The 24,850-nt window shown below is 44.3% G+C and overlaps 1 protein-coding gene across 1 annotated transcript; it reads left to right on the top strand.

Annotated features, from left to right (window-relative positions):
• The first annotated feature begins 14,067 nt into the window (after window positions 1-14,067).
• On the top strand, window positions 14,068-19,383 carry LOC142766155 (uncharacterized). The gene has a single exon (XM_075867982.1). The coding sequence runs from the start codon at window positions 14,068-14,070 to the stop codon at window positions 19,381-19,383; it is 5,316 nt and encodes a 1,771-aa protein (XP_075724097.1).
• The last annotated feature ends 5,467 nt before the right edge of the window (window positions 19,384-24,850 follow it).

Genomic DNA, 24,850 nt, shown 5'->3' with positions numbered 1-24,850 from the left:
CCCTGTAGATTTCTTCCAGGGTATTTATATATTCTTCATTGACACCCTGATTCCGCTGTGTCTGCATGATGGATGCTATTTCTACTGAATCAAACGCCTTCTCATAATCTATGAAGGCTATGTATAGTCGTTGGTTATATTCTGAACATTTCTATATTACCTGATTGATAGTATGAATGTGTTCGATTGTTGAGTAGCCTGTTCGAAATTCTGCTTGTTCCTTTGGTTGATTGAATTCTAATGTTTTCTTTACTCTGTTCGCAATTACCTTTGTAAATAGCTTGTATACTACAGAGAGCAAGCTGATCGGCCTGTAATTATTCAAGTCCTTGTCATCTCCTTTCTTACGTATTAAGATGCTATCGTGGTCAGCGGTTGCCTTTGCCAGCCCGATAACCGCACCTGCTGCGCCGATGGTACCGATAGTGCTTTCGTCCAGTATCGACTCCGGGCATGTGCACTTGCCCGCTAAGCTTTCTTCGGCTGCGGAATACGGGCTACAACGGCATCGACCCTGACATCACACCCAGAGAAGAACTTAAGCTGCTGCTTTCACCAACCTTCTTTCAGCGGACAAGGGAACAGTATCACGTCAAGTTTTCCTAATCTACTCTTGAACATGCAGGTGTGTAAACCATTACCACTATTTGCTACAAAATCAGATGACGCCTTTCTGCTAGTGTTCCCGTGTCTACAAATGTTATGTGAAATTGTATTAGGCTGTTTTTAAGTGGCATTGCATTGGTTACGCTCTGGTGACATTGAAAAAAACCCGGAACCAACTACGCGCTCAGAAAATCTGTTAGATATCGAATCTCTGCCTGAAAACCCAACCGATCAAATGCCTGTTTTTTTTAATTGATCGAGGATATTCATACGAGATTATTACAAAGTGCAAAGGTCCAGAACAAATTAGCAGCTGATATGAAGTCAATTAAATGTGGCCAGAAGAACATAGAGGCAAACATTATCGCCGTACAAAAGCGCCTCGACGACCTCAAGCAAAAATATGAAGTCCTCGAGAAAGTTAATGAAGAGCTGTCTGAAGTGCATGCTTCGGTCAACAACCTCGAAGCACGCAATTTTTAACTCCAGTGATGACTCGATGACTTGGAAGATCACTCACGGCGAAACAATCTTTTCTTCTATGGTTTTTCCGATTCCAAAGAAACATGGCTGGAGACAGAAGCCAAACTAACCTCTGAAATAAGGTCAGTTTTAAGTACCTTCACAGGCAGCACGATTGAGAAGGCACACAGGCTACGTTCCTTTTCTCCTACCAAGTGCCACCCGATAATTGTCAAGCTTACTGACTTCAAATCTGAAGAGCAACTTTTTTCGCTCCGAGGCCAATTAAAGCAAAGAAACATCGGTGTATCGGAAGATTTTTCAGCAACCACCCACCTCGCCCGCTAAAAGCTAACAATTTCGTAACAATAAGCCTGATTCTGCATCCTTTAAACTTCGCTACAATAAGATGCTAGGTAACGGCAAGTGTTATATCTACAATACTTACCTTGGCATCGTCGAAGAATCGCAATTACAAGCTTCTTATGCAGGCCACGCTCTACATTAACCTACAAACAGTTCACAATAGGGAAACAAAAGGGGAGATGGTCTATTACCTGCTTCTCCAACTAATCTATCCTTCCTTTATTCAAACACAAGAAGCATTGCTAACAAGTCTGACTCCTTAACATCCGCGATAGATTCGTGCGGCGCTCATGTGATTGCACTTACTGAAACGTGGCTTTCTTCAAATACCCATGACAATGAATTGTTTGATAATGCGCAAAACTTTACTATTTATCGCTGTGATCGCACAGTGCGCCAAGGGGGAGGCGTGCTCTTAGCTATATCAAAATGTCTTCCATCGTCATACATAATTATTAATTACGACATTGAAATAGTATGGGTTCTGCTAACAATTCGTCACTTAAAAATTATCCTAGGGGGTATGCTATCGGTCGCCTTCATCTTCGGAAACGTTCATAAGTGAACTCCACGATTCCTCTGTTTCTACTAGGTGATTTTAACCTGCCCAACTTAAATTGAAACACTGATCCACCAAGCTTATCACCTTTTTCAGCACAGGCCAAGTATTTCGTAGATATGTGTTCTGTTTTATGTGTGAATACACTTTATAAGCGACCCCAAACCATCCACCACCATCGGCGGCGTCCGCAGTCTTCTCTCTATCTTTAAAAGAAAGAGGACTTGGCGGGCCGCAGCGCGACGCTCTACCGAATAAGCCACGGACGCGACGCTGATATCGGTGTCAGTAACGCGCCTTATACCCCCTCCCCTTTCGCTCGCTCCTCCGCTCTCCTCGCTCGCTGCAGCTGCGCGCGCACCCTTCTCTCTCGCGCGCCCGCCTTCTCTCTCAGTCTCCCGTCGAGAGCGGGTCGTGAGGGGGAGTAAAGTTAAAATCCGTTGGCATTCGCCAGTGAGTTAACGTAAACTCCCCCGTGTGATCAAATTGCGATTCCCAGGAACCATTACACCATAAAAGCACCATAGTGTGATTAATAAATATAATAGTGCGAATTAATAAATACCCCTCATAACATCACCCCGTGTATTCGCACTTAACCATGTTCACCCTCGGGGAAATGCTTGGGAGTTTTTGGCCTGTGTCAACTGGTGACCCAACCTACAAGAATAACCAGTACCACTTCAAGTACCCTTGACCTAATCTTGACCAACTCGGCTGATCTAGCCTCTGAAATCACCTATATGCCTGGTAACAGTGATCATTCTCTGCTTGCTTTTCACCTTAAAATGCCACCCCCAAAACGAACCAAAGTTAAAAAACTCATAGCCGATTACAGTAATGCAAATTTTGATGCCATTAATGACGAACTGTCGAACTTCGTTGCTTCCTTTTTTATCAAGTTCAGTGACCGCTCTGTCCGATCGAACTGGGATATTTTTACTGCAAAAGTAACTAACTTACTAAGAAATACATTCCTAACCAAACCATCATTTCTAATCACCAGACACCATGATACAACACCTACATCAAACGCCTATCTAACCGTAAAAAACTACTTTACAGATCAGCAAAACTAGCGCCTTCTGAAGACCGTTGGGCGATTTACAAAGCAGTGCACAAGGCTTACCTTACCGCCTTAAAATCTTTTAAAATACATTTCCTTTCTCGAACTCTCTCAGATATGCTTGCAAGTAATGTGCGTAAATTTTGGCGCTTAATTAACCCTTTACCAGATAACAGCATAGTTCAAGTAGATGATTTTGACAATCCAGTTCCTACTGACATGTGCGCCGATCTACTTAATGACACTTTTAAAAACAACTTTTCTCGAGTTGATAACGTCATCCAACCCCATGTGCAAAACTTCAATTATATTGCCATGCCACCAATTTCCATTGATGATTCCGGTATCGCTAAACTCATAGATAACTTGCCCATTCACTCATCCCCTGGCCATGACAATATTGGTACCAAATTTCCGAAAAGCACCGTTACCTGCAGTTCAGTGATACTAACAAAAATCTTTCAACATTCCTTATATACATCAACCATTCCTACACAATGGAAAATCGGGAGGGTGGTCCCACTCTTTAAGTCTGGTAAGAAACACTCTCCGAAAAATTATCGTCCTATTTCGTTAACAAGCACTTCCTGTAAATTATTAGAACATGTCACTTTCACGAACCTCATTACCTTCCTTGAATCGAATTCTTTTTTTTACACCAGCACAACATGATTTTCGCAAACATTTTTCATGTGAAACACAGCCCATATATTTCACTCACAAACTGCATCAGATTTTAAACCGTTCTAATGTGCTGATTGCATTTTTTTGACTTCAGTAAGGCTTTCGATAAAGTCTGTCACCAACTACTACTCTTCAAACTGAGCCTACTAAATATTGACAATAGTTTACTCAAATGGATTGAGTGTTTTTGTTTAACCGTGTTCAATACGTTACTGCTAACAATCACAGTTCGTCATCTGCTGCGGTCCACTCAGGTGTACCGCAAGGGTCAGTTCTTGGTACACTTTTGTTTCTAATTTGTAATAATGACCTCACGTGTTCACTTTCTTCTAACATTCATGTTTTTGCAGATGACTGCGTTTTATTGTGAAATAATCAGTAATAATGACAGTTTAAGCCTCCAATCTGACCTTCACACAGTAGCAGCTTCGTGAAGCACATGGCAAATGGACTTAAACATCGCTAAATGTAAGGTAATGCGCGTAACTAGATCTGCTAAACCCCCACCAAAATACTACTTAAGCAACGTCCCACTTGATCCAGTCTCCTCGTATAATTACCTGGGCATTCTTATGACATCTAACTTATTTTGGGCACCCCACATGCATACATTACTAATAATGCTAATCGCATGTTAGGCTACATACGTCGTAACTTTTTAAAAGCACCTTCTGCACTGAAACTTGTGTTGTACAAAACATTAATACGTTCCAAACTTGAATATGCATCATCAGTGTGGGATCCTTACCACGATAACCTGGTTACTTCACTTGAGCGCGTACAGAATAACTCCACCCGTTTCATACTTTCTAACTACAATCGCATCGCCAGTATCAGTTCAATGAAATCCAGCCTAGGCCTTCCTTCTCTTGCATCCCGTCGAAAAATATCTCGTTTGAGTACATTTCACAAATTATTCCATCATCCCACCCTACATAGCCAATTAATCCTCAATCCTCAGTAATATCCCATCGCATCAACCATCGTCATAAGGTTGGAATTGCATCCTGCAACTCCCAGTGTTTTTATCGATTATTTATACCTCGTACATCAGTAGATTGGAACCACCTTCCCGAAGACATCGTCACTATTACTAATAACAATATTTTCCGTCAAACATTACTCAGTATTGTATGAGCTAAACGTTACTCAATATTGCATTATGTTCACCGTCGTTGCACAGCTACTATTGTATAATCAGGAGTTTTTCTTTACTTTTTTATTTATGTGTTTGTTGCATTGTTTATTCACATGCTGTAATTTCTCTGCTGTACATTCTGCTGTATAATATGTATTTTCTATGCTGTATATTTTCATGCTGTTTTTTCCTTTTCCTTGTAAACTTTATTTCCTCTCTCCTCTATAATGCCATATGGCCCTGCGGGTAAATAAAACAAATGAAAAGATGATGTTAGCATTCTTCCAAGACTCTGGTACTCTTCCCCTCAGGAGACACCTTGTGAACAGGGTGGCTAGTTTTTCCAACACAATTTGTCCTCCATCTTTCAGCAGATCGGATGTTACCTGATCCTCACCAGCAGCTTTGCCTCTTTGCGTGTTCTCCAAAGCTTTTCTGACTTCTATTATCATTACTGGTGGAGTGTCATCTGGGTTACTGCTAGTTCTTATATTACTAAGGTCGTGGTTGTCCCTGCTACTGTACAGATCTCTGTAAAACTCCTCGGCTATTTTAACTGAGTAAGAACAAAATAGACTTTATAATGAGTGCACACCCAGGCTTCGTGCAGAATGTGGAATTGGTTGGCAAGGTACGATGCAGTGACCATAGAATGGTACGGTCTCGAATTTGCCTAGACTTGAAGAAGGGACGACAGAAACTGATACGTGAGAAGCCAATAAATGAGCTAGCATTGACCGGGAAAGTACAGGAATTCAGTCTTGCTTAAGAACAGCTACTCGGCTCTTAGTGAAAAAACCAACCTTAGCGTAGATACAATGAATGATAATCTGACGAGTATCATTACGAAGTGTTCAAGGGAAGCTCGAGGCAGGGTAGTTAGACAGGACACTGGCAAGCTTTCCCAGGAAACGAAGAATCTCATTAAAAAGAGTCAAATGATGAAAGTCTCAAGTACAATAGACAAAATAGAACTGGCAGATCTTTCTAAGTTGATTAATTGGCGTAAGGTATGCGATGTAAGAAGGTATAACATGGAGAGAATCGAACACGCTCTGAAAAACGGAGGAAGCGTCAAAGCAGTGAAGAGAAAACTTGGGATAGAAAAAAATTGGATGTATGCACTAAGGGACAAAGAAGGCTATATACATAACAGCCATTAAAACGTCATTGACGTTACGTACTCTAGGATTACGTGGGCTTGTCGCAGTGCTGTCTCATTTCCACAGGCTTTATTTCAGTTAGTCATTTTTCTTACATTCACAGATGAAACCAGCTCATCGCATTTTTCTACGTGTGGATCATGCTTACAAAATACGATCCATGTTTGCCCGTAATAACTTCCTTCGTGACTCGCCATTGTTTCTTGCGATTTATGATTAGAATAAACTACCAAGCGATGTTGTAACTGTGCGTGATCACGACACGTTTGTTAGCAAATTAATGGAGATGTGGAATGTAGAACCGTAACATTTTGCGGCTTTGTTTTTTTAGTCTAGTACCAATATTTCATCAGTTATCGCACACCTCGTTTAATGCCATACTGAGTGCTGCATTGCATTACTACGTCTTCTTTGGTGCGAACTTCTCGTTTCTTGACTTTCGCTGCGTTTACCTTTTTACTATTTTTTTCGTGTTCTGTGTAAATATTTCTGTTTTGCAAATAACCCTGCCATATTGTAACTACCCGCCCTTATGTAATGCCCAAATTAGCCTTTATGGTATATGAATAAAGAAATAAAGAAAATGTGTCGAAGGACAAAATCCGTCGCGTGCCACCGGTGTCCTTGTGTAGTACTCTATCCCAGCCGTTAAGGCCGCAGTTCTACGGTGGCAAAGTGGTAGAGGCAAGGGTTTTCAGGTTTAGCTGCACGTTGATAAACAACAGGTGGTCGAAATTTCCAGAGCTCTTCGCTGCAGCGTCTCTCATAATGACGTGATTTCGGAGCACGTTAAAGATTCCCACTTGGTCGAAATTTCTGGGGCCCTCCACTACAGCGCCTCTCATAATCATATGGTGGTTTTGGGACGTTAAACTCCACATATAAATTAATCAATCAATCAATCAATCAATCAATCAATCATAATGACCTGGTGGGTTTGCGTTGCAAGAATGCTCCCCAAACATTTTCAAACAGCCGGAACGCCGGGGTTGAAGTTATACATGAAGAAGTTATCTGCGAGCAACGTGGAAGAGGTCATAACGGGAAACAATATCACCGACTCGGTAGATAGCTGAGGTGATGTCTCCAAAAGCTTATTTAGGTACGTTGTGCGTTGCGCTACTGTCTGTAGGTCCCCGTATTTTCTTTACGTGGTGCAAGAGACATAAGCAGTGAAAGAGCACCTCAACAAAGGCACACGAGCTCATTATGGAAGCCAGCAGTTTCGGATAAGGCTTTAGTGGCGCCAACTACATAGGCTGTACTACATGTGGCTTGGTGGTTTCGGCAAGGTCATCCAAAAAAATCTTCTCGTGGCCTTGGGACGGTCTTGACAACCAAATAATGTTGGCGTAAGTTAACGTTGTAGGCTGCAAACTGGGCACGCATTATCATTCTAGAGAGCGGTTCGTTAAAATTGTGAAAATTTTGTCAGAATTAGGTTGTTCTGCTGCTGCGAAAAACTGGAATTGGCGGCTTCCGTAGAATTCAGGCTCATAAAAACCAGTGTGTTTTCAAGGGTCATGAACCAAGCACAATCAGCAAGGTCTACTTCGGCCTACTGTATTTAGGAAAGAAAGACAATGAGGGGATATAATATTGAAACAATGTATTGAGTGACTAAAGTGGCTTTCGACAAAAAAATTTAGTGAAAACAGGAACTAGGGTTTTTATTAGTTTCTTTTTCGAAAATAAGCTTTTATGAAAGAAAAAAAGACTTGCTTCTATAACACATTTTATATTTTGTATCACGCTGCGTCTGGGAAATCAATCTTTTGCAAGAATGTTTAAAGAATAATCCTCTATATTGACACTTTGTAGAAATTTTCACGTCAAATAATACATTCGTCAAGGCGCATCAAGGACACAGAACTTCTTTTTTATTCCTTTTGACAGAGATTTCAATTTTTTTAGTATTCTTTGGTTATGCGGACAACTTAGAAAGCAGATGAATATGATTCACTGTGATGCGTTCTAAAACAAGAAAAAAACATTGACGGAACGTTTAGACGGTGCGTTTATTTCGCCTGCGAAATCGGAAAATGTAGTGGCAAGCAATGCCGAGACGCACGTGCCGCCCCTTTCGAATATTTTTTGCACGCGCCGAGATCAGTTTATGAAAATAAAATTTTTCGTTCTATGCACCTCGAATATACTTACATAACATATAGAAAACCAGACAAACCAAAAATACCTTCCGGCCAAGCTTGTTCAATATCTCGTGCAATCACCCTGTTCACCAGTTCTCATGTTTTGAAGCCTGGGGCTGTGGAATACTGCATGTGTTAAAGAGACTATTTCCATTGCGTGGCGTTTTATAGAGCTTTTTTTAATAAGAAGCTTGAAGCACTGGTGTGATTCCGCTGTGGAACAGCCCCTGCTTGCTACGCAGAATGTCTGGCTTCGATTGTCATCTGCAGTATGCAGGATTTATTAGTATTTTTTGTGCATTCGCTTCAAACTATCGCCAACAACTTACACCAGTTTTTCGCTGGGAACCAGCGACACCACCTTAATTTACACTAGTGTTAAACTATCTCTTTAACGCTATCGCGTTAACAATGTTTTTCCTATGGATCAGCAGTGCATTTCTTCATCAGAGCTGTGCAGGAAAAACAGTGATAACACGAATTTAAAGTGAGCCTGACGCTCTCAAAAAAACTGATTTTTTGAACACTTAAAATAGTAAGGGCAACATCGGAAGTGCCAAAGGTGGCAAAGAACTCTGACAGCTGTCAAGATATGTGGAAGTTGAACTCTTGAAAGCAGGAGTTTCGCCCGCTTGTCACTCTAGCTCGACTTCAGCTCAACCTCATCTCTCCTGGCCTTTTCTTCGTAGTTGATTACCTTCACCATTCCTACGGCAGTGTAGTCTCTTGTGAAATCTCTTATTGCTGCTGCAGAAACATCAATGCCCGTTCAACTTTCGCGCGCTTAGCCCCAGAGGAATGTCGTAGTTTGTATACGTCAAGAAAACATGATTGGAGAAGCATTGGTGTAGGGGGCTGCTGAACGCCGTTCTTTAAAGTAAATTCTAAAAGATACTGCCTTCTCGTGTTATTATCCAATTGATGAAAGGATGTTTTACGATAAACAGCATAGGAGATTAAAAATATGATATCAGACAGGACAAAACTCGGCTGTTGTCTATGTTTATGCAATAGGCCGCAGACTTGTGAAATACATAACACAGTGTACGTAGACCTATTTTTCATACAAATAATTTATTAAACAGCTTTAAAACTCCTTTGGCGCTGAATTTTGATGTGCGAGATGTTACTAAAAATTAATGTGTATTCTTGCAAAATTGAAAGACAACTGAATCATTGTAGGGATGCTCAATGAACGCATCGTTGTTCTTTACCCTGCGTATCTCCAACACTATTCAGTTTCGTGCCGCTTTTACCATCATTTCGCTAAAACTAGCCCTCACTTTAATAAGCTGGTGGCTAGAGTCATGTGGAGTAAAGGAGTAGTAAGCCAATCATAACCCATTCTAGCCGTTGCCAACCAGTTCCGTTTGGTTTCGATTACACGAGGTGATTGAACACATAATCTTCTAGCCACTATGACCACTCATTATTAAATCAAAAGTCAGGAAAACACAGTGTTCTGCGTATGCACTTGTAGTTTAATAAATAGAAGATAAATAGAAGAAGTCGGTATGATCGGCTCGAAACACACCTGTCCGCTGTCTCTAAAGTGGGGCGTACCTCATTAAACATACGCCGCACACCTTTTGGCTGCAGAGAGAAAAGAGAGAGAAAAAAGGAAGGCTGGGCTGAAAATTTTCACGTAAGGCTATGCGCTCCATATGCAAAAAACATTAAAAATAAAAGATGTACAGGAAGGCTAAAGGCCAGGAAATGACTTGTACAAATACAGCTGTGGGGTTCCTGTCTTGCTAAGATTCGCGTCACTATACGGAATCTATATAGTGCCGACCCTTCTTGTGTGTAACGCAGAAAAATAAGAAAAATAAAAATAAAATAGACAAGCAGACCACATGGAACCGGATCGCAGTCCTTCGCTTCTGTGAAAATAGTACAGAAGCACAGCCTCTCTCTGCTACAGGATATGTGAACATATTTTCGCATTTGGATTTGTTAAGCAGAAGATACAGCATACAGGTACAAAAAAGACGTTTACACTAGCCGTGTCAAGCTTAAGAAACAGCGAAGCTGGTTTATTTAAAAAGCTTAACGTGGCATTCTTGTCAGTTGCAAAGTCTTTCTGTGACGTAGACAGGGTAGAGTCAAACCATCGGTTCTTGCAGATCATGCAAGGTCATCAGAACCCCAGTGCCAGAAACTAACGCTCAAACCTGGCTATATGTGGCGCCACCGGTAGAAGCGCGGAGTGTTCGTCACTGGTTCTCGGCTCGCGCCACACAGGGCAAGCTCGGTACGCCAAACTGTCTCCGCCCCCGAGCGTGGCTTTCTCACGGCTGTCCCTAAGCGCATGCGCGGCTAGGATTGGTTAAACCCGGGTGGTGCACATCTGAGGCTTGGTTATTGATAACTGAAGGTGCGGAGAGTTTTAGAGAACACCCAACGATTTACCCCGATCTGAGCTCCGCTCCTAAAAAGGAAAACTGAACGCCCATTTGGGAGGCCGGAGAACAATACTAGAACGAGAAAATTTCAGCACCATTCTCAACCCTGTAAAGTAGAGCTCGCAATTGTTGAGGGCCCTGAAACCACTCCGACTTGAAAGACGCCCTTCTAACTCTTTCTACGGGTGGTATATTCCTCTCCACCCTTATTTTTTCAAAGCCCCGTCTACTAAGACCGAATTAGGCATTCATCCTACCAGGCTTTCACGCTTGTCGGCTATACGCTCATATCTTCTTTTGCACAGTATCCAACGTATACATGACTACGCGAAAGTGGTTGATTGCGCACCATATAGTAACTGCGAAAGTAGGAAGAACACGAGAGCGACTGCACGACAAAGCACTGTAGCAGCCAATTAACAACTAATATTCCTTCTCTTTACAGACAGATCGACAGTTTGTGTTCTTTGTATACGCCACGCGAATCACCTTTTCTGTATCACAAGATCCATCGAAAAACGCACTCGTTTTCTGCATTTGCGGTGCCCGTATTATGCATTCCTGTTTGAATGTCTGGCTAATAAACCGGCTCTAATCAGGCAAAGTGAGCTTACATCGTCATCATGATTGAGGTTTTTCCCGTTCCACTGACTCGAAGCATGAAACACATAGTATATCTCGGAAATAAGAAAAAAATAGTGACGAGCATTTGTTGGGGCGGATTTCGCGACGCCTGTGCTGCACCTCGCAAAAAAAAAGGAAGCATCTCATTCGGTTACCCTCGTGTTCCCTGGCCTTTGAGGGCATAAACTTTTTTTGATAATGTATGCCAGATCTTCAATAATAGACCTGATATGATATGGATATTGGTACTTCAAAGTTTTTGACAATTGTAAGTTCGATTTGATTCTATTGATGTGGGAAGTTTGACGTCCCGAAACATTTATATGAATATTAGAGGCGCCGTAATGAAGGGCTCGCAAATTTCGACCACCTGAAGCTCTTTAACGTGTACCCAATTCTGAGCACATGGGCCAACAGCCTTTTGGCTTCCATCAAAAATGACAATTGTAAGTTTGGTACTTTAATAGCGAAATATAACTAGATGCATATATAATGATAGCGTTACTTAAAAAGGTTGAATTTCGCTAGCCCTGCTTCATGCTTACTACGAGTAAACAAAACGTCTACGAACCACCCCTCACCACTCAGTCCTGGCGTATATATACAACGCCAAAGTAACAACAACAACAAAAGTCTGCCAGTTTTACGACGTGCAAAAGGATAGGAAAGCATTGAGGGTGAGAGTGTATGTGATTCGCCACTGAGATCACGTGTTGTGTTTAATACGCCGCAAGATTTGAAATACACACCCGCGCACTTGATTCGACGAAGCAAGGTCAAGTGTCCTGCAGGCTCAAGCTGTGCCGTTTCAGTGAACACTTCAAGCTTCGTTATTTGCCAATGGCGTTGCCAGAATGCTGCCAAATGTTCGCTCCATGCATCACGCCCAGTAGCAGGGCCATTGTTTACTACAAGTAGTGTGTGTTTCTAAATATAGTAACAAAAAAAGTGTGAATGGCGTTGACAGTATTTCGTGTAGAAGCTAATCGTTATCATCATCATCATCATCATCATCACTTCGAGCACCATCTTCGTTGTCGCATTTCATTTAATTTACTGCTTATCAACCCCCTCCTCTAGTCTATAGACCGGCATTACGTCCCTAGCATACTACTTTTATTACTTCTGGTATATACTTATATATTACTACTACTATTGTTATTACCACCACTACTACTACTTATACTACTACTACGTTTAGTACTACAACTACGACGACGACGATTACAATGGCACAGGGCAGACTAACATACCTTTGCTTTAAAAGTGCACTGCACGGCGCAGTAACTGGTACTGGAACAGTTGTCCGCAAGCTTCCGTTGGTTTCCGATGAAATTGCTTCCAAATTTTCTTGAAATGGAGGTAGTGGTTGGTGAACTTTACAATTAAGAGCAGAGTACAATGTAAGGTAGAAAAAAAATTGCCAACTTAGTTTTTGGTGAACCCTGACTTGCCACATTCGAAGGTCTGGCTAAAGGTGCATGCTATTATAGTTCACAGTACTTTTTATTTATTATAGTGCACACCTATTCTTTTGTTAAGTGTTTGCGAAATCAACAAAGAAGCTGAATAATAAATTGGTGAAAACTGCCTACAACTCTCTTAGGGACATCTAGACTACAACATGGAGAGGCCTCCGCAGAATCGCGATAACGTTTACCAGAACCTTTTCTCGCCAACTCTTTTGAACGTTTTTGTGGGTTGAGAGGGACAGACTGCTATAAGCGGTGCCTTTTACAATACCCTGTAATGAAGAAAGCACTATTCGCATTTTCATTGCGATTGCAGTTATATAGACGTCCCTGAAGAGTTTCAGCTATCGTCATTGACATCATGTTTCGTGTAAAAACCAAGTCAATGACATACTTTGGCGCATCATCCATATGTAAACGCGCTAGCGGAGGCACCGAGCATGGCCCAAGCAGAGATGAACAAGCTGTCCCATGTCGGCCGCATGGATGGCGCTGCGATAACGTCATCCCACTGTGAGGCCTGCCGCTGATTGCTGAGCAGGAATATAGGAATCGTCCCGCATGTGTCGAAAGAGTGAGTAGGTTATTAGCACGCTGTGCTATCAACGCGAAGAGTCTGCAAAGAAACCACTTTTAAGCAGCCGTATTCTATGGCAGCGTTGTTTTGCACAGGTAAGCGTAGTCGGATCCGAAAAACTTAGCTGCTAGCGTTAATTACTTATGTGATTCTTAAAAGAGCGAAGAAGATAAAAGTGAGCCCCATAGGTGTCTGCATCAGAGTGCGACACCTCAACAGTAGCTCACGAGAGATGGGGGTAAGGAGAAATTAAAAGGATAAGATTAAAGGCATAGAGATAGAGTGTTGTATTTGTCGCATACTGGGAAGCAGCCCCCGCTGCGGGGGAGCGTTAATTGAAAGACTCCGCGGCGAAGAGGGGGAGGAGGGGCAACTCGGAGGGACTCGTTTTCGGGTGGTTCGCGTGACGGGCAATGCGAAAGGAGCGAAGGGCGTCCTTGACATCTGTTTTTACCTACAAGCCTAGCCGTGAAGGGAAAGGGGGGTGAGGGCCACAATGACCCTTCTCGAACACGCGGAAAGCGTTTTGTCCATCTGTCCTTGAAGACCGTCGCACGTGCGGGGTGCGGAGGAAACTCTTTGACAATACTTGTGCTTCTCTGTTTGCTTTTCCTTTTTTTCTTCCCCTCTCTACGACAGCGGTACATAGCGTACGAATAAACCAGTCTTCGTGATGCGTTCAAACTGAAAGGACGTGTTTTTTCTCTGTCGTCGTCTCACTAGAAAAAGTCTGCCTCCCTGCTATTCCGCTACAACATTTTTTGGTGCCGAAACCCGGGAATTAGGGACCCAAAGATGGACATCGACAGGATGAAGCGCAAAAGGGCCGTGGTGCGAACGTCAACAACAAAGCTGCTCAATGACATCGCTACCATGGAGGACGACGCGTCACTCGGTGAGCTTGAAGAAAAGATCAACCTTCTCACCCTTAAGGAAGACTCACTCAAAGAGCTAGATCGGGAAATTGAGATTGGCGTAGAAGATGATGCATTAGAAGAGGAAATTGCATGCTCCGAGAACTACAAAGAAAAGATCAACGTAGCAAGGACTAAAGTACAGCTCATGCTACGTGAGCTTAGCTGCACTAACGCCGCATCAGTGAGCGCTTCGCTAGATCGCACCTCAAGTTCCTCAGATCAAAGAGAATCTAGCCGTAACATCCCGCAAGTAACCCCCACAGTAAAGCTGCCAAAACTAGAGATAGCAAAGTTCAACGGCGAGCTTCGACAGTGGCAAGGCTTTTGGAGTCAGTTCGACACGACAATAAACGCTAACCACCACCTGTCAAACGTGGACAAGTTCAAGTACCTGAACAGTTACTTAACAGGAAAAGCAGCGGCTGCTGTTGCGGGTCTTGATTTGTCCGACGGAAACTACGAAGTTGCTCTCTCGCTGTTAAAGGAAAGGTTCGGTCGTAAAGAAGCCATAATCGAGGATCACATGTCCAGACTGCTCAATATCAAGTCAGTGCGTGACTCGCGGAACCTCAGCCAACTTCGGAGCCTCGTTGACGAAGTAGAGAGAGGTGTACGGAGCCTCACTTCTCTTGGCGTCGGTGTCAGCACGTACGGAGCTCTGCTCCTGACAGTAGTAAAGAAGGCGGTGCCTGCGGACCTTCATCTCGAATACTGTCGACGAAAGGGCGCTACTACAGGAGGCAGTGAACTGGAGGCATTTGCGCATTTTTTGAGAGTCGAGGTAGAGGCACGGGAGATTATACAGCGGGCCGAAACACCAAGGGGCATGTGTGTAGAATCGTCTGTCGAAAACCGTAACAGCACCTTTAAAGCGGCGAGAATGTCTTCAGCCGCTGCACTGCATACCATGACCAAGGAGAGAAAAGGGTGTCTGTTTTGTTCGTCAGGGTGCCACGAAAGCGGTGACTGCGATGCAGAGATGTCGGCAGCTGATAAAAGAGAAATGCTGAAGCGTGAGAATAGATGTTTCCGCTGCACAGTAAAGGGGCACACGTCAAGAGAGTGCCGTAAGGCCAAATGGCTCAGGTGTGCCAACTGTAGCGGAAAACACCTCACGGCTATGTGTGATCCTGATTTCAGAGAATACCGTGGCAGTGGTGAACAGAATGCATCCTCTCCACCAGCGACAGGACAAGCCACAGTGCTAAAGTCTTCTCTAGGCTCAGAGGAGAAATTTATGTGCATGGAGGGGCATCAGTTTCTTCTGCAAACAGCACGAGCTTGGACAGTGGGACCGCACAAAAGTACGCTTGTCAGGCTTCTCCTAGATGGTGGCAGTCAAAGGACGTTCATCCATCGCAAGTTGTCTGAAAGACTGCAGTTGAACGTGCTTGGGGAAGAGGAACTTAAAATCTATGCCTTCGGCGACAAGTCCGCTATAACCCGCACTAAAGCGCGTCTGGTCGAGCTGTGGCTGCAAAGCCAGTACGACGGGAAAAGGGCGCGAGTGGAGGCCCTCGAAGTTCCCTGCATCTGCGCAGATATAATGGCTGCGCCTTTAAAGTCAGTTCTTCTGGAACTTTCGAAATTTGGCTTGCCAGTCGCGGACGTCGCGCAGGGTGACGGAAGTGAAAACATTGATCTTCTGATCGGCGCTGATCATTATTGGGAAATTGTCACGGGATCCACTAAGCGCCTAACCTCCAAGCTGATGGCAGTAGAAACTGCATTTGGGTGGACAGTCCAGGGCCAGGTAGGCGCAAAAAGGTCACCAGGAGTCTGTCCCTCTGTTGCTGGCGTAATGCGAGTAGCAGTGAGCGAACAAACTAACAAAGAAATATCAGCACAGTTGAGGTCATTCTGGGAGCTCGAACACATTGGTATCAAGGAACACGAACCAGCTCGCCACCAAGACGCAATCCAACAGCACTACAAAGAAACCGTCAAATTTGAGCATGGGCGGTACACAGTGTCTTTCCCCTGGAAGCCTATGGTTGATGAGCTCGACGACAACTACGAGTGCGCCGCGAAGCGTCTTAGAGCCAACACGACGCGCCTTTTGAAGGGAGATTCCTTGATCGTGGAATATGACGCCTGCATCCGAGAATACATCGAAAAGGGCTATGCAGAGCCAGCCAACAAGCATTGCAGCGCTTCGGAAGGTCCGTTGTATTACATGCCACATCAAGCAGTTGTTCGACAAGAAAGCCTGACAACAAAAGTGAGGGTGGTGTTCGACGCATCATCAAGTGCCAAAGATCGCCTCTCACTGAATGATGTTTTGGAAAGTGGTCCAAAACTTAATCCAGAGCTCATTGATTTGTTGATCAACTTCCGCACTTACAACATCGGCATCGTCGCGGATATTGAAAAGGCATTCCTTCAAATATCTCTGTCAGAGGGTGACCGGAACGCTGTACGGTTTCTCTGGTATGCTGCCACTCCGAAGAAAGGTGAAGAACTTCCAGCGGTGGCGGCCTACCGGATGACGCGCGTTCCGTTCGGTGTTACATCCAGCCCATTCCTATTAGCCGCAACATTACGACACCATCTTGAAGGACTCCCAGAGCAGTATGCTGAGACTGCGAACATCCTGCGCAGCCATCTCTATGTTGACGACCTTGTGACAGGGGTCGACACCCTCGAACAGGGTAAAGTGCTATGCCAGGAATCAAGCGATATATTATCTCAAGCAGGAATGCGGCTCCACAAGTGGATGTCTAACGACCACGATTTAGTCAACTTCATAGAGGATGGGAACGTGGCGAAGAGGAATGCAAATGCCGAACTTCCTGCAGCCACCAAGGTATTGGGAGTAGGTTGGAATGCTCATACAGATAACTTCGAGTACAATCTGACCTCACTTCTTGAATTCCTCACCACAAGAGCCGACAGCAAGAGATTCGTATTGCAAGTCTCAGCCAGAATTTTCGACCCCTTTGGGTTTATCGCTCCTACAACACTGTACGTAAAGACAATGTTCCAAAGGTTGTGGGAGTTGGGAGCGGGTTGGGACGACCCCTTGCCAGAATTGATGCAAGCGGAGTGGAAGTGCTGGTGTGAAGAGCTTCAATGCATCAAGGCGGTGTCCATTCCGAGGATCATCGCAAGGGATTTCCGAGATGAAAAGACAGAGAAGGTGTTGCACATTTTCTGCGATGCCAGCCCAAAGGCCTACGGTGCTGTCGGATACGTTGCATGCAAGTCTGCTCAAGGAATAATCAATATAAGCCTAATTATGGCCAAATCAAGAGTTGCCCCTTTGAAGCGCCTCTCGTTACCCCGACTAGAGCTGATGGGGGCCCTCATTGGTGCTCGACTGTGCCACTACGTTGCCAAGGCCTTGAACCTCCAGAATGCTGCTGCCATCCTTTGGACCGATTCCACAGTGGCTATGCACTGGATTAAAGGAAACGCTGCCAGATGGAAGCCCTTCGTGGCAAACCGAGTATCAGAGGTTCAGGCGCTGACTGATCCCGAGGATTGGAGGCACTGCCCAGGACTAGACAACCCCGCTGACCTAATCACTCGCGGTATCCTCCCATCAGCCTTGTTAGAAAGCGAATTGTGGTGGAGAGGACCACACTGGCTTCACAAGGATAAGACGCATTGGCCAACGACCGGTGAGCAGAGCCCAGGGGCAGTAGAATGTCACCTGGAAGAGCGAAAAGTGACGGTGATGCCCGTAATATCATCGCCGTTCGAGGCAGTGCTGAAAGTAGAGGAGTTCAGCTCATGCAGCAGAGTCGTGCGCTTAACTGCGTGGGTCCGCCGCTTTGTCAACAATTGCCGCCGCGGGAAAGAAAGGAAAGGTGGTCCGCTACGAGCTGAAGAGGTGATCGATGCTGAGAGGTACTGGTTGGCAACAACTCAAGGAGAAGCATTCAGTGACGACATTTCCAACTTGGAAGCCCAAAGACCACTGCACAAAGGCTCTCCTGTTCTGCCACTCAGTCCGTACCTTGACGGGGAAGGTCTCATGCGAGTTGGTGGACGCTTGCAATTCACCGACAACCACGAAGAGACTAAACATCCCATCATTCTACCTAGCACTCATCCCTTCACGCTACTGCTCATAAGGAAAGAGCACGTGAGAATGCTACACTCAGGGGTGCGCGACACCTTGGCGTCATTGCGAGAGTCGTATTGGATCATCCGAGGGCGCCAGGCCGTAAAAAAGGTTATCAAGCAGTGCCTCATCTGTCGCAAACAAAGTTGCCCTCAAGCCACGGAACCAGTGGCCCCACTTCCAGCTGACAGAGTAACAGAAGGAAATCCGTTCGACACTGTCGGCATCGATTTCGCAGGACCTTTGATTTGTCAAGAGTCGCGCGGTGCCCGAAAATGTTACATCGCAATTTTAACCTGCGCTGTGACACGTGCCGTCCATCTTGAGCTCGTTAGCGACATGTCGACTACAGCCTTTCTCCTGGCTTTCAAGCGCTTCGTGGCTCGCAGGGGAATCTGCTCGACTATTTATTCGGACAACGCGCTAACCTTCAAGAGAGCAGCAAAAGATCTGAATGCAATGTTCACGCTACTAAAATCAGAGGAAATGCAGTCATACTTCGCCGGAAACCAGATCAGGTGGAAGTTTATTGTTGAAAGGGCAGCTTGGTGGGGCGGATTCTGGGAACGGTTGGTGCGATCGGTGAAGGTAGCGTTGCGCAAGGTGTTAGGTCGGAGCAGTTTAAGCTTTGAAGAACTCACAACTGTCTTGTACGAAGTCGAGGCCGTAATAAACTCACGCCCATTAACTTTCACCTACGATGATGCTCAAGAGCCAGAACCACTGTCGCCGGCGCACTTCCTCGTCGGAAGAAAGCTGACAACCCTTCCTCCACACCACCTGCCAGCCGAAATTCCGGGCGGTGACGCGCATATCTCACGACGCTGGAAGTACCGGTCTGCCATGGCTGAAGGATTCTGGAGACGGTGGCGGAGAGAGTACTTATTGGAGCTTCGATCGGCGCATCTGTCCCGGCCAACGACATCGAGTGACCTAAAGATAGACGATTTAGTTCTTTTAAAGGAAGATCATCTCAAACGACACATGTGGAAGATCGCCAGAATCAAGGAAACGTTCAAGGGCAGGGACGGCAGGGTGCGGGCCTGCAGTTTGAAACTAAGCGGGGGAACGGTGGTGAAACGACCAATACAGCTGCTTTATCCGCTAGAAGTCGACCGACAATGAGCTCAAGAGTTCGCTCATCCGGGGGAGGTTGTTGTATTTGTCGCATACTGGGAAGCAGCCCCCGCTGCGGGGGAGCGTTAATTGAAAGACTCCGCGGCGAAGAGGGGGAGGAGGGGCAACTCGGAGGGACTCGTTTTCGGGTGGTTCGCGTGACGGGCAATGCGAAAGGAGCGAAGGGCGTCCTTGACATCTGTTTTTACCTACAAGCCTAGCCGTGAAGGGAAAGGGGGGTGAGGGCCACAATGACCCTTCTCGAACACGCGGAAAGCGTTTTGTCCATCTGTCCTTGAAGACCGTCGCACGTGCGGGGTGCGGAGGAAACTCTTTGACAATACTTGTGCTTCTCTGTTTGCTTTTCCTTTTTTTCTTCCCCTCTCTACGACAGCGGTACATAGCGTACGAATAAACCAGTCTTCGTGATGCGTTCAAACTGAAAGGACGTGTTTTTTCTCTGTCGTCGTCTCACTAGAAAAAGTCTGCCTCCCTGCTATTCCGCTACAACATAGAGAGGGGGAAGGAGAGAGCGAGGCGCAGGGACTGTGGCACCCAGAATGAAGAAGAAGAAAGGAACGATGGACACGGTTGCAGAGGTCCGAGGAAGGGGCACCCCTCAGCGAGAACTCTAGTCGTCAGCAGGAGATGGCGTATGGTGAGCCAGTTGGCCAGAGCTGCACTGTCATCGGAGATTGCGGGGGCACAACCGGTCGGCACGGAATCCAGAGAGCGAGTCCGCGTTAATTGCTTCATACAACATTACAGTTGGTTGTTATCGCATTTGGTTCTTCGCACTGTGGTGATACTGTGATTTTTTTTCTTACGTATGAAATCGCAGTGAGCTACACCGCAAGCATGGCAATGAGCATAATTTAAAGTGAACTGCGCATAATTGCGCATAATTTAAAGAGAACTGCCTCAACCGAGAAAAGGGAGGAGGACTTCAGCCCAAATGATTGTGAAGTTGACTGCGACAACTCCAAAATTTCGCAACGCTTTTACTGACGAGCAGGCATGCCAGGGCGTCTCCAAGCATTATAGTGGCGGTCTTTTAGACTCAGACATGTTAGGAAATTGTCTCATGCTCTCAACGCGTGCTCCCAAAATTAGATCGTCTTCGCTTCAAGGACGGGAAAGTAAGCGTGTGCGCCAGACTGTGTTGCCCCGCCTGTAGCGGCGCAGCATGTCATCATTGAGTGTTTCTAGCTGTTGCGGCTGATAAGCTTTGCAGCGAGCAATGATATTACCTACCGCGAGCATATTAGTTTTTCTTTATCTTCCACGGAGTCACTCAGGAACTCATTACTGGTGCAAGAAAAAACTCTTTAACCTGAAGATGAAGCCTCATGAAAGTGCCATGAAGTTTCCTAGACTACAGGGAGAACCACGGACGTGTGTTGTGGGAATGGCAGCTCATCTGGGGGCCATACTACCACGACGGAGAGAGGGAAGCCTTAATTCACTGCATAACTTACCAACCTCATGGAGTTCGCTGTCACAGAAGCTTCTAATTTCGGTGACATTTTTATATATTCTAGATTTTTTATGATGGCTAGTACTGCTTATTTTACTTGTCTTTTATTATTTGCAGTCATAGTAATCTGGAATAAGCCTTGACTTTCTACTGACGCTTTTTGGGGCCTTTGGTATGCCCCCACCGTTTCATCAATGCAGCTCACCTTCGGGAACTAGTTCAGTGCAACGTTCAAGCAACTGCCGTAACTAAGAGCATTAGATTGGGCTAGTAAGTTTTTGTTTGGATTCGTGTTCATTAGCGTAGAAAACGACACAGCGATCAAAGACGTGAACAATTTGAAAACATCTATAGATCACTGTGCTATCTATACATATCAATTCAACATGGCTAATCAGGCTAGGTCTAGACTTTTCAACCCTCGTCTTCTCTTCAGCGCTAGCGCGTATAAGTCATTACTGACCTTACATTTAAACACTTTTTTTTGTGGTAAAGGAATTTTATTTTAACTGTACAGAACATTTGCCCAATAGAACGGAAATCAAGATATAAAACTTGTAAAAGCAGCAATGGCCCCGCCGCGGTGGTCTAGTGGCTAAGGTACTCGGCTGCTCACCCGCAGGTCGCGGGTTAAATCCGGAACCTATAATATTAATATACACTTATAAAGTGTGGTGTGATTCCCCATGAATATAAACAATTTTCGCGTGTGTGCTGACACGAAGCAAAGCAAAGGGCACAATTTTTTTTATTTTAGCACTACGAATTTCTTGAATAGCGCGCATAATCAGAGAAGACTGTCTTATGTGATCAAGCAGGACTACCAAGAGAGCTCATTCCGGAAGCTTTAAGGAATAGGCAGGGAAGATGTAGGTGCTACGACATTTTGTTGATTGGCTTGCTTGTTGCTTTTTCTGCCATGTAATGGTTATACTGCACAGATAACCTTGCAGCTTTTTCCACGTTCAGTGCTCACCCTTACTTCCAAAGTCTATTACTGCAAACCGTCTTCCGTGTACACGTAATGACTCTTTTTATCTTGATCGCGAAGCAAGTCAGCGGTTTAACCAAGAAACATGGTTTAACCAACCATCTATAGAAAAATTATATAAACATGACATGGGTCGAGGATCAAAGTTGGTCTAACATCTCCAGACGTCTATCACTTTGCATAATTTAGCACTAATGATGGTCCATGCTTTAGAAAACAAGAGTGTTCTTCACTCTTCTTTTTGTGCGTAGCGTAAGTGTGACTAATGAAAATGTCTTAACAGTCATGTTCATTTGTGTTTTTTTATAATAATGTCAGCCTATATGGAATTCGCTGTAGTGGTAACTTGCCTTTATGGGTTTCAGTAATGTCGAACACACTCAATGAGAACTTTTGCTATTGTTCTCGATAAATGATCAATACCGCTGTATTCGTGCATAAATTGCTTTTTAACTTCTCAAATGCGGCAAAACTCGTAACGCCGCTGTTAGTCTGCAGGACTTGATGCCTTGCATATTAACTTTACATCAAATAATGTTGCTCCTAATTTGACTTGATGTTGCAGAAACGAATTATAAATTAGGAGAGAGGTGAGTGCCAAGTCACCTGGACGACTGTATGTAGTGACGTGATATATATTTATATATATATCGGTCTGGTGTTTCAAACGCAATCAGGAAAATTTTTCAGTTTGACAAGTGAATTTTTTCTGTTTCACTCACACACATACCAACGTATGCATGAACATACATAAATTATAGTTCACCCCCTCCCCTCGAAAAAAAACCGCAACTGATATACAGGATTCATTTTACGAATTCCCTGTGACTACAATGTATCATGTCCACAAACTGTTCTCCGTTGTGTGCTCAGCTTTAGCGTTACAGGGCAAATATTGCCAAACTTCACCTTTACATTAGGCTCCACCATTCCAGCAGATATCAGTTATTCAACTGGCACTGACAGCAAATCGACATTTTCACAAATTCAACCACCTATACTACCAATTTTCTAAGAAATATTGACAGTCTATGGTGAACGTACGTCACCGTACATGTCTTTTAAGTATTGCCCCAGAAATATTTGTTCAGCCGCAAAGAATGTGTGATGCCAACACAGGGCATAAATATACAGGTGTTAGTGTAACTTACGTACACTGTTCACGTTGTATAAAGCATTTTATCGATTAAAAATATCGTCATTTATGTTAACCCTACGTTGTAGCATATTTGAGCCCTTGACAATTGTGATGTAAAAAAAAAACAAGACGTCACATGCCATGACCACGGAGTATCTGTTCAAAAGTGGAAATGTTTATAAGGTAGATAGATATAAGGCGAACGTTTTTGATAAAAAGTACATAATAGCGACTCCATCGCAACGCGTCTCTGGGACAAAATGCTACGGTTGCAGCATATACCAGATTCAGTAGAATCTGCAAAAAGGTTTGTGAAGCTCACTTTTCTTGATATTTAGTTTATTTCTCGCTTTTCGTAATGCTGTTCAAAGCTAAAGAGCATGCCCTGTTTCATAATATTGCAGCTAGGCCGCAGAGATGCGAGGACAGGCGACTGAAAAAGAGAGCTCTGCGGCTGATGTAGTCTTAATGCACATAGCAACGGCGTTTCTGGAACACCAGGGGCCTGCATGATTGAAGATTTCTACGCTACTTCTATCAATGTCAAAGTTTTTTTAAGGTTTCCCCGCCTTAAGATAAGAACACAGCGATCTTTACTAAAGGAACTTTAGACAAACAAGCCATACTCCTTATTTTGCTAAAGATCGGTAAGAGTCCGCGGCTGGGGTACTTATTGTTATCTTTAAGGGATGGTTAGTTAATGCGCGTACTGTAATGCATTCGGAAAAGTTTTAAAGGAAGAACCAAACTAATCTTCATGTGCATATAAAAGTAGGTTACTGTTGAGTTGAATCGCTGGTGCTAACAGCATTCCAATAGAGGGCTGTGTGGCGTTTCTGTCAGAACATTGTGAGTGAAGCCATTTGCTTGCTACGCAGGGCTTTTCTAAGTGACATTTGCTACACTACTTTATCACAATTAAAGCGTCCCTCGACGCTTGGCCTTGAAGAGTGAGATGGAATTTTTCATGAAATTTTAATTTTGTTAGTCAAGGTGTTCAATGAGAACGTTGTCCGGGGTTGCAGAATTTCAAATAATTATCATTTCGTCCCTTGGTGTTTTGCCTCACAATTGCATTTGTAGACTACTAAAAGGAAGGTTACCTGTAGTATGGGAGGTTTCATTACAGCAGTTCCGGTCTCCATGGCCACAAAATGTTATGGCAGTTTGCTTATGTTCTGCTTTCTTTTGATATTGTATCGCTAAACTATCTAGTGAGTATACGGTCTTGTGTGAAACAATTGCCATGAAATCATTCATTTGAAGCATAGAAGTTCTAATCTGTGTTTGTTATTGCAATCGTCATTAGCCAGAGTAACATTTAGAAATGACGATTTAAACTAGGAAGTTTGGGTACATTTTTAATATATAAATTATTGGCATTTGTTTGTAAACTCTTTTAAAACAGAACACAGCTTAATTTTTTAATAACTCTGCCTGCTTTGCTATTCACAATTCTAGAGAACGCTTCGGGTGCTAGCAACACTGGTTAAAAATTAGAATGGCTGTGCTTAGCAGGGTCAATGTGGCACTTTCGCTTGGCGCTGTGCTAAAGTTTCTTGAATGTGGCGTCGGATTGCATTGCTTCGTCGAAGGCGAAAAGTAGGTGGCCTCTGACCGTCTCATTATCATTGTCATAAAAGAGTTCGCCAGCGAAGCAGCGGTAATAATGCCGCTGTGCGCGTGAACATCGAGCCTCTTCGGGGAACGCCATCAGAATTACTTTAAGTTGAAAAACATGTCTAGCGAGCCCAATGTTGAAGAATGCAGCTGCTCATGTGTAGCATGCCTTTCCAAACGGGGCTAGCACTTTTGCACTGCTTTGCTTCACTGCTACAGGCAAGGCCTCAACAGTTTTCGGAGTAATTAC

This window comes from Rhipicephalus microplus, chromosome 1, assembly GCF_043290135.1.
Source record: "Rhipicephalus microplus isolate Deutch F79 chromosome 1, USDA_Rmic, whole genome shotgun sequence".
Classification (NCBI taxonomy): domain Eukaryota; kingdom Metazoa; phylum Arthropoda; class Arachnida; order Ixodida; family Ixodidae; genus Rhipicephalus; species Rhipicephalus microplus.
The sequence above is the reverse complement of the archived record's forward strand: the minus strand, read 5'-3'. Positions and strand labels throughout refer to the sequence as shown.

Coding starts and splice junctions, on each gene's coding strand:
- LOC142766155 (XM_075867982.1), top strand. CDS start 14,068: ATGGACATCGACAGGATGAAGCGCAAAAGGGCCGTGGTGCGAACGTCA.